The 15,208-nt window shown below is 50.3% G+C and overlaps 1 protein-coding gene across 2 annotated transcripts in view; it reads right to left on the reverse strand.

The window, feature by feature from the left end:
* Positions 1–15,208, reverse strand: part of FCSK (fucose kinase) — a 29,153-nt gene that overhangs the window by 1,993 nt on the left and 11,952 nt on the right. For both annotated transcript variants that reach the window (XM_075576591.1, XM_075576592.1), the window contains exons 11-23: positions 14,138–14,259; positions 12,929–13,030; positions 12,571–12,741; positions 12,406–12,479; positions 11,760–12,139; positions 10,625–10,835; positions 9,058–9,224; positions 8,394–8,621; positions 8,125–8,268; positions 6,825–6,944; positions 3,702–3,889; positions 1,822–1,921; positions 365–588 (exon numbers count right to left, since the gene is read on the reverse strand). In XM_075576591.1, coding sequence (XP_075432706.1) covers positions 365–588; positions 1,822–1,921; positions 3,702–3,889; positions 6,825–6,944; positions 8,125–8,268; positions 8,394–8,621; positions 9,058–9,224; positions 10,625–10,835; positions 11,760–12,139; positions 12,406–12,479; positions 12,571–12,741; positions 12,929–13,030; positions 14,138–14,259 — 2,231 coding nt within the window. The remainder of the gene's footprint in view (positions 1–364; positions 589–1,821; positions 1,922–3,701; positions 3,890–6,824; positions 6,945–8,124; positions 8,269–8,393; positions 8,622–9,057; positions 9,225–10,624; positions 10,836–11,759; positions 12,140–12,405; positions 12,480–12,570; positions 12,742–12,928; positions 13,031–14,137; positions 14,260–15,208) is intronic.

A 15,208-nucleotide genomic window follows, 5' to 3' on the forward strand; every position in this document is an offset into this window, starting at 1 on the left:
TCCCTGCACAGTCTGGTCCTAGAGGTGATGCACTCTGAATTGCTGCAAGTCCTAGAGGAAACGTGCACTATATACTTGTACTGCCCAGTTCTAGAAGTCAAGACGTTCCCACCTGTGAGCATGCTTGTTATTCACATTTCTAACATACATCGGACCCAGCAGGAGCCTTCCACGGGTAAAAGAAACGCAGAAAATCCACAACGGCGCAGTTCAATATATCATGAAAGAAACCATTCACTCGTTCATGTAGAATTGTGTTTTAAATACATTTTTACAAAAATCAAATTGGGTTCATTCTTACACCTTAGGCTGCGCTTATAGTGCCTGGCGACGTCGCTCCGAAACAAAATCAGAGATGCATTACCTGGGTGTTCTCCAGCACTTTCTGCAGGACGTCTCTCTGCTCTGGTTCCTTCGTCAAGATATACAGGAAGCCTCCTCCCCCGGCTCCAGCCAGGCTCTGCCCATACACAGAGGGCTCCAGGGCATCCATTATCCGCCGCACCGCTAGAGGTTCACATCCTGGAGCCATGCACTTCTTCTGCTGCCAGTAGTGGGTCAGGCAGTGTCCCAGGAGTGAGAGGTTCCCTGCAGAGAGGGAGGAGACACGGGACTGATTGTGCAGAAGAGAGACAGCATTTGATGGCAGAAAGAAACCATTTGGCCCACCTAGTCTGCCAATTTTCCTACCTGCTGTAAAACCTCGGACCCTATGTGATCCTTGGCTTTCTTTAATATTTAGGATAGCCTCATCCATCTCAACAATTTTGGAACCCCCTTACTGTATTGGCCTCTACCCCCCATGCTGGGAGGATAGTCCATCACTCTTTATATGAAGAAGTACTTCACATTTCCCCAAAGCGACCCACCACTCTTCAGAGAACGGCCTCATCTCCAGCACTTCCCTTTCTCTGACATGCTGCCCTGCTGCACCTCGTTGAAACCCTTCATATCATTTGAATGTTTCTATCAGATCCGCCCCCTTTCTCCTCCAAGCTGCACATGTTCAGCTCCCTTGTGTGTTCAACGAGCCCCCAACTACCCTCATCGTCAGTGGATAAGGACAGGCCGAGGTAAAAAGGTAAAGAAACCACTTGACTTGAGAAACACCCCCCTTTCAGAAGTAATTAAGAGATGTTAACGTGTCATTAATTTCCCCCCAAAATGAAAGCAGCTAAATATTTGCTGATAGTATGGTTAGATTTGTTTAGGGAAGCCAATTAGACTGTTATTTGTTTTTCTTCTGTCCAGCTATGTGGGGTGGTACGTTTAAGTGGAACTATTTGTCAAATTAGAAAAGTAGTGTTAATCTGAGGATGTCAATAAAAAAATCACCCCCCCCCCCAACCCCCAAATACCATCATCCTACCACCACTGAGCAGAAATTACTTAAAAAATGGGATAAATATTTGGAAATTAAAAAGCAACACCCCCTAACTAACCTATTTTCTGCTCCAGCATCCTCCCGGTTCCCGAGATACTTAATGGTGAAATTACCGATATTACTTCCTGGTTTATATATGGCTGTCCAATAGGAAGCCGCGTCCGATGTTGCGGTTTTCCTATTGGCTGAGATTTGGCAGCCATTTTGTTTCCCCTGGAATGATTTTTAAAGTATATCAGGATATTGGGAGTCCCTGGAGCTGTAAAAAGCGCAGTTCAGCTCCGAGGGGCACAATGATGCCCATCCTGGGGGGGGGGGATTGCTGCGTTAAAGTATCCACAGGGCTCTCGCATCTAGATTATCGTGGAGGGACGTCCTCATTTCAAAGCACGGATAGAATACCACGCGGGGCTTGGGGATGCAGGTGGGAGTCTCACCTGTACGGAAGGCCTCGGCGCACTTCTCTGCGTTGCTCACCAGTGCATCTGCGTTCTGCACGATGTCAGGAAGCCGCGCGTACCAATTCCGCAGAACGTCCTGAGGAGAAGACACAGTGGTATAAAAAGGTGGGGGCACAGTGACACCCTGTGTTGGGCAGGAGTACTGCTGGTGAATATAAAAATTCCACTTGTGGTGCATTTGCATGTCTCAGGCAGGTCTGTAACCCTGTCTTTCCACATTATCGCTTAGCAAATAGTGCAGCCAGGGATTCTGGGTAATGACATGCAAATGAGCACAGTGTGTGACTCTTTACTTCTCATCCATCTTAACCTGGAACCCTATAAGCTTATGCCAGCCGCATTACAGAGCTTTTCAGCAGTCTGGGTTTAAGAAGTGCAGAGCCAGTAAACCTACTCACAGACAAATATTTCAACTTTTTGGGTCTCATCAGTATGAGCAGGGCCGCCAACAGGGGGGGGGGGGAGCCGGGACAAGCGACCCGGGCCCGGTGGCTGCGGCCGGCGCAGGAAGTTGCAACTTCTTTGTCCGACTGCCAGTCCTCTGGTTTTTGCCGGGTCACGGCTCTCCCCAACTGCAGGTCTCCCTCTAATGCCGGGGCGCACTGGAAGCTGAGATCAGCTGCCGAGGCGCAGTGGCGTCAGAGAGAGGCCCTGCACGGGACAGTGAGGGAGGCCCGCGACGGGGAGAGCCGCGGCCCGAGACCATCGCCAAGGTGTGTTTGGATGTATTTGGGGGGTTAAATGTGTTTTGTATGTATATGGAGGGGGGTTTTATGTATGTTTTGGGGGGGAGCGAATGAGTAAGGAGGGGGGATTGAGGGAGTGGGATTGAGTGAGAGGCAGGTAATTGATGAAGGGAGTGAGAGGAGAGGGGGTGTAAGGAAGTGATCTTCCCCCCCCCCCCCCAGCGCTCCCCCACCTGTGCTCTTTCCCCACTCCTCCCCCACCTGTGCTCTCTCCCCCACTCCTCCCCCACCGGTGCTCTCTCCCCCATTCCTCCCCCACCTGTGCTCTCTCCCCCATTCCTCCCCCACCTGTGCTCTCTCCCCCATTCCTCCCCCACCTGTGCTCTCTCCCCCACTCCTCCCCCACCTGTGCTCTCTCCCCCACTCCTCCCCCACCTGTGCTCTCTCCCCCACTCCTCCCCCACCTGTGCTCTCTCCCCCACTCCTCCCCCACCTGTGCTCTCTCCCCCACTCCTCCCCCACCTGTGCTCTCTCCCCCACTCCTCCCCCACCTGTGCTCTCTCCCCCACTCCTCCCCCACCTGTGCTCTTCCCCCACTCCTCCCCCACCTTCCCCCACTCCTCCCCCACCAGTGCTCTCCCCAACCTGTGCTCTCTCCCCCACTCCTCCCCCACCTGTGCTCTCTCCCACTCCTCCCCCACCTGTGCTCTCTCCCCCACTCCTCCCCCACCTGTGCTCTCTCCCCCACTCCTCCCCCACCTGTGCTCTTCCCCCACTCCTCCCCCACCAGTGCTCTCCCCAACCTGTGCTCTCTCCCCCACTCCTCCCCCACCTGTGCTCTCTCCCACTCCTCCCCCACCTGTGCTCTCTCCCCCACTCCTCCCCCACCTGTGCTCTCTCCCCCACTCCTCCCCCACCTGTGCTCTCTCCCCCACTCCTCCCCCACCTGTGCTCTCTCCCCCACTCCTCCCCCACCTGTGCACTCTCCCCCACTCCTCCCCCACCTGTGCTCTCTCCCACTCCTCCCCCACCTGTGCTCTCTCCCCCACTCCTCCCCCACCTGTGCTCTCTCCCCCACTCCTCCCCCACCTGTGCTCTCTCCCCCACTCCTCCCCCCCCCACGTGTGCTCTCTCCCCCCAGTGGACCCTCAGTGGTCGCCGGTATATTACCTGCAGGAGGTTACGTGCCAGGCGTGTCTTTCCAGTGTACACCAGGAGCAGGTGCTGGTTTAAAGTCTGGAGAAAGCCTTCTGGCAGCTTGATGTTCTCCACCCTCACTCGGAGCGGGAGTTCAGGTGCAGAGCGTCCGATCTTTACTCCCGGGATAAGCCCCCCAACCTGGTCCTGCCAGCCACCCCCTACAGAGAGAGAGACGCAGGGGAAACGTCAAAGCTGCGGACTCGCATAGCAAGGTCTGTTGGCGCTGCAATGCAGCCAAAGCACTCACCCTAGTAACACCACTATAGTGCTTGATAAATAATAACAGTGAAGTCAAATAGCTGAGCAAGGTGTTATCAAAATTATTGGGGCACACGGTCCCCTGAACTATGGAAGAATAATATTTACACATTATTTCTATGTATAGCTATAACCAGGCTTTAGATAGGAGGGGAGGGGGGGAGGGTGTGTGTGTGTGTGTGTGTGTGTGTGTGTGTGTGTGTGTGTGTGTGTGTGTGTGTGTGTGTGTGTGTGTGTGTGTGTGTGTGTGTGTGTGTGTGTGTGTGTGTGTGTGTGTGTTCCCTTCCAACTTTCCTTAGTGCTGAAACTGTAATTACTTTGTTTAGATGGGCCCCTTGTCTTATCTATTAACCCCCTTTGTAAAGTCAGAGAGAGAGAGATGTACTGGCTGTCGCCCTTAACAGGAGGTAGCTTAGCACACGAGTTTTCATTTTTGCTTAATCTGCTAAAATGTATAACCAAGTAACGGCAAGAAAACAAGATAAAGAAAACTAAGATGTCCAATGAAGTCATAATTGCCGACATTGTGATATTGTGATATTATGTGAAAAAAAAAAAAAAAAAAAATAGGGTGGGCGCCCACAATATAAGGTGCACTAATTAGTGCTAACCAGTGTCTGTGTATATGTGACCATAAATAATAGTGACAATTCAAAAAAAAATACACGTGCAATGATATAGTACCATAAAATATGCTATATCTTGTGAGTTATAATGAATATTAAAGTGATATTGTGATATTATGCATGCCCGCCCTTTTTCTTGGTATAAAGATAGCTTACTTAGAGCCTATAGTTCAGTTCATTTATGTTAGATCAGACGCATGTCTTGATTTTTATTTGAATGTTACTCTTGCAAGCAGCTGCTGCAATAAAGTTTTTCAACCGATTGCTTTTGCCTAAAAAGAATAAGTGTGGGACTGAGTTTTTCCACGACAGTACCCAACTAGCTCTTCCCAGCTTCTTAAGCTGTTGTAACGGCTAAGACTCTATTTATTTCCCATATTTATGATATCCTAATGTTTATTCCAAGTAGTTTTACAGTGTTACTGAGCTCCAGTCCTTTATTTTATGAATCAGCCAGAAACTCCACACAGTGATTAGGAACGGAGACGGAATAGTAACTGGGAGTTGGATAAACGGACATGTCTAAATTGAAAGCTGAATTATTTACTGCAGCTTAGACATAAAATCATTTTTTCTTTGCTCATAGAGAATACGTGTGTGTGTGTGTGGCGGGGGGGGGGGGGTCTATTAATTTACCCCTTCAGCTGCCTGAGAGGGCAGCCATGCCTTGCGCTGTTGGTCACTCTGGCTGCAATAGGGTTAAAGCTGAATTATTCATTGTAGTTGAGAATATAAATGTATTTTTCTTTGCTTTGAGTTCCGGCATCTTTTTTCCTTACAAAAAGAAAAGAAACGCTGTGCCAAAGTGTACGTATTGTATCAATGTTTCCCTAAAAACAATGAGCCATTGTGAGGACAAAGGGTCCAAGTGATGGTCTGCACACGGACATAATAAATCGGACACTTGGGAGTGACTGTGTGTGTGTGCGCTTTTCATATTGATTCACTGGTGGATGGGTTGAAGCCCACACGTTTGCATTGATAACACCACGTCTTCCCCTCCCCCCCAGCCCCACTACCACCTCAATACTGATTAAAGGACCAGAATACAAACAGCTTGGAGGAGAGAGGGGGTATGATCAAACCTTTTAATACAAAAAAGGGTTTCAACAAAGTGCCAGAGAGAAGCATGTTTCCGAGACCGTTTATCTCGCTTGAGTGTCATTTACAGTAAAATTACCTTAAATTGTAAATACAGTAGCACAGAGGTATCCCTTTTGTCACACACCGCGTCTCCCGGTATAGGATATTTTGTTGCGGCCGTTTAGCCGCCATCCACCTTGCTGCAGAGTAATATTTCGCCGCCAGTTGTTTCGCCGTTACAGTAAGCTCCTAACCTGACCCCTTACCATAATCTTAACCTCTAACACTAATGCTACCCCTTACTCTAAAAAACCCTACCCTAAAAACCTTACCCCCTTACTCTAAAAACCCCTACCCTAAAAACCTTACCCCCTTAGGATAAAACCCCTACCTTAACCCACGATTCTAACCGCTAAAACCCCTTAATTTACCTTATTGGCGTAACAGCTGGCAGCTGAGTGTCTGATTCCGGTGTCTCCTCCCTCTCTGCTCACACACTCTGTACCTCCTTTGCACCACTGTCTCCCCCCCGTGAGCGCACACTCGCTTCTGTGTACTCACCCTCTGCTCGCACACTGCGCTGCATACTTAAGAGGTTGGGCAAAGAAGAGCTACCAGAAGGGTGTACTGTCCGTACATCATAAAAAGTATCGGGAAGAGCTAAAGGAACTGAACATGTGCAGCTTGGAGGAGAGAGAACGGAGAGGGGGGGGGGGGGGGCGGTGATAAAAACATTACCATTTATTAAGGGGTTCAAGAAGGTGCGGGATGGAGGCAAATACTCCGAGAAATGCTAGAGCAAGAGGTCATGCTTGGAAGCAGGAGGGTGGCAGGCTCAGAAAACGTGGGAAAGTACTTCTCAACGGAAAGGGTGGTGTATCCATGGAGTAGTCTCCCAGCAGAGGTGGTAGAGCCTAATACAGTAAGGGAATTCAAACCTGCTTGGGATAGACAAAAAGCTGGGCCAATATGAAAGAAAGCCGAGGATCCTATAGGAGTATAGGGTCTTACAATAGATAGGAAAATGGTCAAACGAAGTGGCCATGTGGTTCTTATCTGCCATTAAAGTCTTATGTTTCCGTTCCACCCTCTCTCTGCTCCGATTGCCCTTTAGTTGCCCAGTTACCTGTGGTTAGAACCTGTTCCAGGTGCAGAACGGCATGGATCAGAGATTCAGCGTCCGCCGACCTCCCGGATACTGTGTACAGCACGGCCATCACTGCTCCAGCCAGGATACTGCTGGTACCTACACACCATAGAACAGGGGGGGGGGGAATATACTGCAGAACTCCAGGTCCACACATCCCCCCCAAACCTATCCTCAGGGACCCAATCCCCTCCTTATCTTGCATTTAACTTTCTGCTACTATTTGCCTTTAATTAAAGCAGCACTACGTGTTTAAAAAAAAAATATATATATATATGTTTGAAGCAGGGGTCTCCGGAGCTGAACAGCGGTACATTGAGCCATGGGGACCCCACGCTTCCCGAGATACTAACTTCGGAAGGGGGTGCTGGTATCTCTGCTCAGTTTAAATGTCCCGTGTGCCAACAGGAAACTTGCACGGGATGACGCCACGGCTTCCCATTGGCCCGTGGGACATTTAGGCCGCCATTATGTTAGCCCAAACTTGCCCAGCTACCGGCACCCCCTTCTGAAGTATCTCGGCAAACAGAGCTTCCCCGGCGCTGTAACCAACGCGGTTCAGGTCCGGCGAACCCCTGCTTCAAACATATGAAAAAGTGTCACCGGGAGTGCGGCTTTAAGGCCCCAGCATGACCAAGCGTTTAATACAAACCAGTAGTGTATGAGCACACGTCAAACCCCATCTTTTATTGTAATAGGATTACCCCATTTATAGGCCAAGCATGGTCACGCATGTCTGCAAATTCATTGGCCCTTCGTAAAACTTGGGATATCTGTGGACTAATAAGATAAGTATGGGAACCCCTGTAACTCACTTCCCAAAGTCTTCGTGCAGGAAGCAGAGGTTACACGCAAGTTACATTGTTTCTTATATCATGCAGTGACGGAGGCAGGTTTTACATAATGTAACACGATTAAACAGTATGATGTCATTATACGCACACTCGTTATCTCTGTGGGGTATAAAACGCAGGGCAAAAACTGATCATCAAATCATATTTAGTAAAAATAATAATAAAATTGGTAAAGTCTCTACATGCCTTAAAAAAAAAAAGTCATCACCTTTCAATGAAAGTATAACAATGAATACAAATATCGTAACAACAAAACAAAACACATCACAGCACTGCCAGGATACATAGAAAAATGACATCTGGAATGTAATGCTGCACAGATGCAGTTAGCATCCCTGGCATTGACATTACATATGGCATCACATGAAGGATTCTGGGTAACACGTGCAACTAAAGGGCAGTGTTCACCAATGGTTAATGCTTACCCAAGCCTGAGCCATGTGGGAGGTGGGACCATGTGCACAGCTCAAAACCTCCCCCATACGTCTCACTCAGCTGCTCCTGCAAAGGTTTCTGGGAATTCAGGTTCACTGTCCCGGAGCAGATGAAAGCGGCTTTTAGTAGCGCCCCTGGGAAGTGGGAAACCAAAGACAGAGATGAGCTTCTCTAACACAAATACACACCAGGAACAGGAACACACAACTCACAATAAGAGGGCTTCCAATACACTAGCAGCCAATGTCCAGACGGTCACCTGGAGCATGGGGCTGGCAGTAGTCCTGCAGGTCAGCAAGGCTGTGACATGTAAGCTGAGTGTGCATCTGCGTCCCGCGTGGGCCGCTGTCACTGCGCAGACGCAGCTCCAGTTGCGAGATCCGCCTCGCCCGGGCACCCATAGGCCTCCGACCATCCACCAGCACTGCCACATTCACCACTGCCCCTCCATGCTCATATGTGATTGGTGGGGTGTCGCTCCAGCCACCTGCCAATCAGAGGAAGCGTCAGGATGCAGAAGCTCTTCCACTGAAGCCGGATTAGGATGATGTAGCATGGAAGCGCTATGGATTTAAATGGCAAGTTTAACCGCCATCTCACTGCAGCTTAATGGATGGGATCCGTAGATGGAAATACCTTCAGAGCTTGTATTGGATCCCGGCTGTGATCTTATTATCATACAACAGGAAAGATACACTGCGATACCATATATCTCTCATTTGGAACCATGTGTTCGGTAACTATGGCTCAGGTAGGAATCAAACCCGTGAACCTAACTAATGACTCGGGTGTGGACGCCGAGTATCTATGTTCTTGCGCAAGAATTAGACACACGTGCAGTAGCGCCCGGTTTTGCTTTGGACTGTATTCATTTCTATACTGGAGTACATAGACTGCTTTGGGCCGATCGCATACGCACTCACCGGACATATCTATACGAGCCGGACACTCGGCTGACACCCAGTGACCCGAGGGCGGCAGCTCCTCCTGACCAATGGTCACAAACTGGCACGATGACATCACAGCTCGGCGGATCAAGATCTGCTCTGCCCCTTCGTAGTGACGGGCGGCGCGGAGCAAGAGGGCTGGTCTAGGAGATAAAGCATGGAGTAGAAACCCTTCCATGGCGGAGGCCGGAAGAGCAGTACACAACCTCTTCAATGGTCCACAACCTCTTCAATGGTCAAGGACATTCCACACCCGTGGTCCTGCTAGATCCCTGCAGAGGATCTGCCTCAAAGGACTTATGCAAGGTATTGCTTAACGCTTTGCTTGCTTGGAAGAGTACGGCTTAACCCTTTTGCGGTCATTACTTCCAATTGTACGTTGAGTGGTGCAGAGACTCACTTAACATCTTTCTACCGGAAATTGTACTTTGTAACTATGTAACTATGTAAATCTGAAGAGTGGCACTTAGCTTAATCTTTACCAAATACCTACAATTACTTAACCTCTTCCCCCGCTAGATGCTTGCAGAGCATCGCTTAATCTCTCCCCTGCCAATAACCTTTAAACCAGTGGTTCCCAACTCCAGTCCTGAAGAACCCGCAACAGGTCAGCTTCTAAGAATATCCCTGCTTCAGCACAGGTGGCTCAGTCGAAACGAGTGAGACACCGATTGAGCCACCTGCGCTGACGCAGGGATATCTTTAAAACCTGACCGCTGTGGGGTTCTTGAGGACTGGAGTTGGGGAACCCCTACTTTAGACAAATCACTTAACCTCTTTTCTGCTATATACACTTAGAGACCTATATCAGTAGCTCCGAAGTGGTCATTCCCAAACCGCACGGTTCGGCAGGTTTAGAAGCAGCGGAATGAAATGTGAATAAAAACCGTATTCTCTATTGCAAATCGAATCTTCTAAACCGCTTCTATAAAGTGGCAAACAGCCCGGGTTTAACAGCCAAACCGCCCGGATTGTAATTACTTTAGAAGCGGAATGACCGGAGGCGCTAACTCCATCCACAGTCTGATTTATGGGGTTTGCTCTCCCAGGCAAACCCAAATTTCAGGCCCTGGGCGTAACTCACAATACCAATATCTAAAATAAATGCGAGTTTTTAGTAGCGGGTTGTGTGACGGCACTACGACAATTGCGGTCATCCAAAAATGTCCCTTGGGGGCTTTGTTGACAAACCGATCAGATTGGCAGAGCCGGAGTGAAACCGCTTCTAAATGAGCCATTTAGACATGCGATTAGGTCTTACAGAATAGTAAAGCACGCCAATTCGCTTCTAAAGTGCACTAGCGGATTGACACACTTCAGAGCTACGAGAATAGGCCCCAATGACTTTTTCTTGTCAGAGACCTGGAGAACATACAGGACCCCTATAAGCTCATATTGAACCCCCAAAATAACCACAACATATATATATATATGCGTATAAGTGTCAGAGGAGTGCTACTGAGCATGGCAACATTTAGGCACTGTACCATGTATTAGTGTCCTTGGATGTAGCACTGAGCAGAGACCTGGAGAGTCAGATTACCTGCTCAGCCACTTGTCCCGCTCTGCAGCCAGCTGTTTGACACCTTCAGCAATGTCCCCTTTCTCCAGGAGCCGGTATCCGCTAGCCCAGGCCTTGTTAGCTGCCGGCCCACTCCTCAGACCCCCTTCGCCACCTGCCATGCAGCCCAGCACGTCGGCAACACAAGCAAATGCTCTAGCGGCTATCCCCGGGTCTTCCGCCACAGACGCTACTGTATAGTGACAAGAGGCATTGTGATCACGCCATCTACTAGGCCTCCTCCTATCTTCCCAGAAGCCTTCAGAAACCAGACTGCTAATGTAGTAATGATGAGGAGGTGAGGCGTGTGCAGGTTGTGTATATGAGAGCGAGAGGCATATTGTATGTACTGTTGTTTCAGGTGATGGGATGAGAGGGTGAGAGGTAAACTGTATGTTCTTGGTGTCTCTGAAGAAAGGTTGAAAAGCAGATGTTTTTATTATCTGTAGGAGTGGATGAGAAGCAGATAGGTCTCGTGTGTGGTAGGAGAGGGTAGGAGGTCTGTCAGAGATGCGTGGGATATATCCCTGTTGAAGAGGAAGAGAGGTGTCCCCTGTCCCTGATGGCTCTGTGGGTGGGAGGGGTGAGAGGTGTGTTCCCCGTGACATGTCTCTGTGGGTGCGTGGGAGGGGTGAGAGGTGTGTCCCCCTGATGGCTCTGTGGGTGGAAGGGGTGAGAGGTGTGTTCCCCGTGACATGTCTCTGTGGGTGCGTGGGAGGGGTGAGAGGTGTGTCCCCCTGACATGTCTCGGAGGGTGGGAGGGGTGAGAGGTGTGTCCCTGACATGTCTCGGAGGGTGGGAGGGGTGAGAGGTGTGTCCCTGACATCTCTCTGTGGGTGGAACGGGTCAGAGGGGTGAGAGGTGTCCCCCTGATGGCTCTGTGGGTGGAAGGGGTGAGAGGTGTGTTCCCCGTGACATGTCTCTGTGGGTGCGTGGGAGGGGTAAGAGGTGTGTCCCCCTGACATGTCTCTGTGGGTGCGTGGGAGGGGTGAGAGGTGTGTCCCCCTGATGGCTCTGTGGGTGGAAGGGTTAGGGTTCGCCCCCGATGTCTTTTCTGCATGATGGTGGCGGAGCCTGATGCAGTAAGGCAAGTGTTCTTGATTTATGCAAATCTCACCATGGTCCAGTGTGCTCAGCAGCAGCTCCTGGCTTCCCTCCTGCACGGCCGCCTTGATGATGGGAAGCAGGCTGCGCTTCTCCCTCCCCAGCAGTGCCCTCTGCAGCTTCTCCTGCGCCTGGCAGAAGAAGACCTCCCTGCGGGTCTGCAGCGCCCTCCCCTGGTCCCGATGCTGCTGCAGCTGCTGCCAGGACATGCGCCAAGAGCTCCGCCACCGCTGCAGGCGACCTCTGACCTCCCCGCTGCTGACCTCTGACCCCAGAAACCACAGCACATCCCCAGCTCCCAGTGGCTCAGAGGGGTGTAGGACAGGGAACAGGGGGGCACTTAATAAGCTGTGCTCACTGGGGGGTGTACCAACTCCCCACAAGTCGCGCTCACTGTCAGGAGAATGAAGCAAAGCATTATGGGTAAGCGGACATGAGAGGAACACTGTGTGTACAAGACATATAGTGTGTGTGTGTGTGTACACCCACCTACACATATATACACACTCCCAAACGCGGGAGGGAAGTAAAGAAGTAAAAAAAAAAAAAAAAGAGAGACAGGAAGATGCTGACAGAGAAATATACGAGACCGGGAAGAGTGTGCGAGAGAGACGGGGGAGCACAGGAGATAAAGTAAGTAAGGGGTGGGGGAGACGCACCAGATCCCAGTCCTGTGGAAGAACTCCTCCCAGGGCCGGTTGAGATATGTGGCAGAGCCGCTTCCAGCCGGGCACTGCAGGGTACAGCACACATTACATAGGGAGGCGGGGAATTAAGGACAGGGTGAGCGAGATGAGCCTATACCCCCTTAGCTATGAGGTTACCTGCAGCTGGTCGTCTGTCCCCAGCAGGCTGTACACGGTGAGGGGCAGTTGCTGCAGGCAGATGGCGTGCGCCTGCAGAATGACATTACTCAGCCGGTGCCCACGCAGCTCTGATGCCCCTGTCTGGTCAATGCCCGTCAGCAGACAGCCGCTGCCCACGTACAGGGGACCCTGGCACAGGAGCAAAAGGAAGGTCCATAAGCTTAGAAAGGGGTTCAGTGATGGACAGAAGTGGAGCTCTGCATGTTCTGTGGCTGGAAAGGAGTTAAGTGACACTATATGTTTACTTGGTTTAAGTGATGTTCTGCTGGTGTCTTTGGTGAAGTTATGCTCTTCCAGTTCCCAGGTGGGTATTTACCTGCAGGTGACAGTTCTGCACCGCAGTCCCCGAGCTCACCGACACCTCTCCGCTCAGCACGCTGTTAACCACAGAGCTGCCATCTTCTACCAGCAGGGGGTGCTGAACCAAACACAGCATCACAATGAAAGGCTGGAACCCAACCCGCACCTCTAATTTACTAAGAACGTAATCCGCTTGCTCCCTGCCAACTGCCCCACACCCTGTGCCTCCCTGCCAACTGCTCTATACATGTGTCTCCCTACTAACTGCCCCAAACCCTGCCAACTGCTATCTACATGTGTCTCCTTACTAACTGCCCACACCCTGCACCTGTCTGCATATTTCTGCTAATTGCCCCACACCCTGCACCTCCCTGCTAACTATATATCAAGGGGAAGGGGGGACAGAGATAGGGACAAAGCTCTTGCATCAGCCTGCAGGAAAAAGTAACGGTGCATGAAGGGATAGAGGGGAATATAAACCAGAAGAGAGAGACCCCTTCTCTATTCCCCTCCTGCACAGGTCGGCTTAGTCTTTTTGGCAACGCAAACGTTTGATACACGGTCACTTCTCTATATTCTGTCTCTGAAGTCCCTGTGGTTACGTTACCCCGACTTTCTCTATTCCGCAGGCTATTCACTTTACCGTCACTGCTGGGATTCTCTCCCCACTTGTTTTTTGCCCTCGGTACTTACTTCTTCGCATGCGTTTGTTAAGATCGCTACCCCTACTTGATACATAGTAGCTGTTCTCTATTTCAGTGTATCAGTTTCTGTACGTCCGTCATGTTTTTGTCCGATGGGGATCGTTCATTTCACCGCTCTCTGGACTTTATTTTACCGTGTATTATACCAGTAAAGGTTACGCTTTATTGTGATGCCCTATCCTATCCGTACCAGTACTGAGTACATTGTGGGCAAATCTTTCTCTCCGTTTTGGTTTAGATGATGAATGTTCCTCTCTTACTAACCTCTGCATTCTGCTCAGCTTGCCCTGCTTATTACCCCCCACCTGCACCTCCCTGCCCCATCACCTGCTACCTGTGCTTCCCACATGTTCCTCTTATCCCAAATACTCCTCTCTTTCCTTACTGCCCCCTCACAAAACCCTCTTTCACTTGGCTGTCCCCACCATGCCCATTCCCATACCCCAATCTGCCTCCCCCCCCCCATCTTTCCCTCTGCACACCCCCATGTGCTTTTCTCCCCTGAGAGCCTCGGCACACACCGTGACATAGGAATGGGCCATTTTGCTGCCGGCGGGTCCCTTAGATGCTGCCGTGGTCAGACTCTCTATGTGATCCCGGGAACACATGGTCAGATACTCATAACACCCATCCGGTACATACGCTGCGGAGAGAAGAAGCAGATGCAGAAGAAGCCAAACCGTTTACGGTGACTATATTTTTGGGTCCTTTTTTTCCCCTCTGGCTCTATTAAGCGGTTAATTTTGTTTTGCTTTTAAAATTAAACTGGGGGAGGTCGTACTCGTTGAGCATGACGTAGCCACTATATCATAAGGCACCTGGCGTCGCAGACTCCATGACGCAGCGACTACGTCTTGGGGCACGAAAAGCGTTAAATAAAGAATTGAGGGGAGGGGGGAGGCATTGTTGAGGCTCACAGTCTGTGGTTTCCTTGCAAGGATAAGAATGATCAGTTGATTGTGACCCAAAACGCCATGTATTTCTGGAGCATGCAACAATGTACAACATCTCAGCAGGTAAGTGCTCAGGAAATAAATGTTGTTTCGGATCGCTAATCAGCTGATCATTCTTATCCCCTCCTTGTAAGGAAACGGGGGCCGCGGACAGCGGGGGAGGGGGGACAGCTGGGATTGCGGTGCTGGGTCCGGCAAGTCACGTGGCATGGGCCCCCCCCCCCCTGCTGCCAATCCCAACGCGTAGGTCCATACCTCCTTCCCCCCCCCCCCACCAGGCCAACACCTTTCCAACAGAGGCCTATACCTCCTCCCTCCCCCCCAGGCTCATACCGTCTCCCTCCCCACCAGTGTGTGTTGTGTGGTATGTGTAAGATGCAGTGATTTCCCCCAATGTCATAATAACTTAGCAGTAGGATTGAAATAATTCTAACATTCAGGGAATTTAAAATTGGTAAGGGAATTTAAAAAAGTAACTTTTTGCAGATATTACTCTAAGCCAGTCTAATCCGCTGACATCACTTAACCTTTATACCGCGTTAACAGCGTTCGGTCACTTGTCCGGGTATAAACTAAGTACTGAGAAATTAGAAGATTTAAACTTTACTGACAAACACACACGAGGTGAAACTACCCCAG

This window comes from Ascaphus truei, chromosome 19 (genome assembly GCF_040206685.1).
Source record: "Ascaphus truei isolate aAscTru1 chromosome 19, aAscTru1.hap1, whole genome shotgun sequence".
NCBI classification, from domain to species: domain Eukaryota; kingdom Metazoa; phylum Chordata; class Amphibia; order Anura; family Ascaphidae; genus Ascaphus; species Ascaphus truei.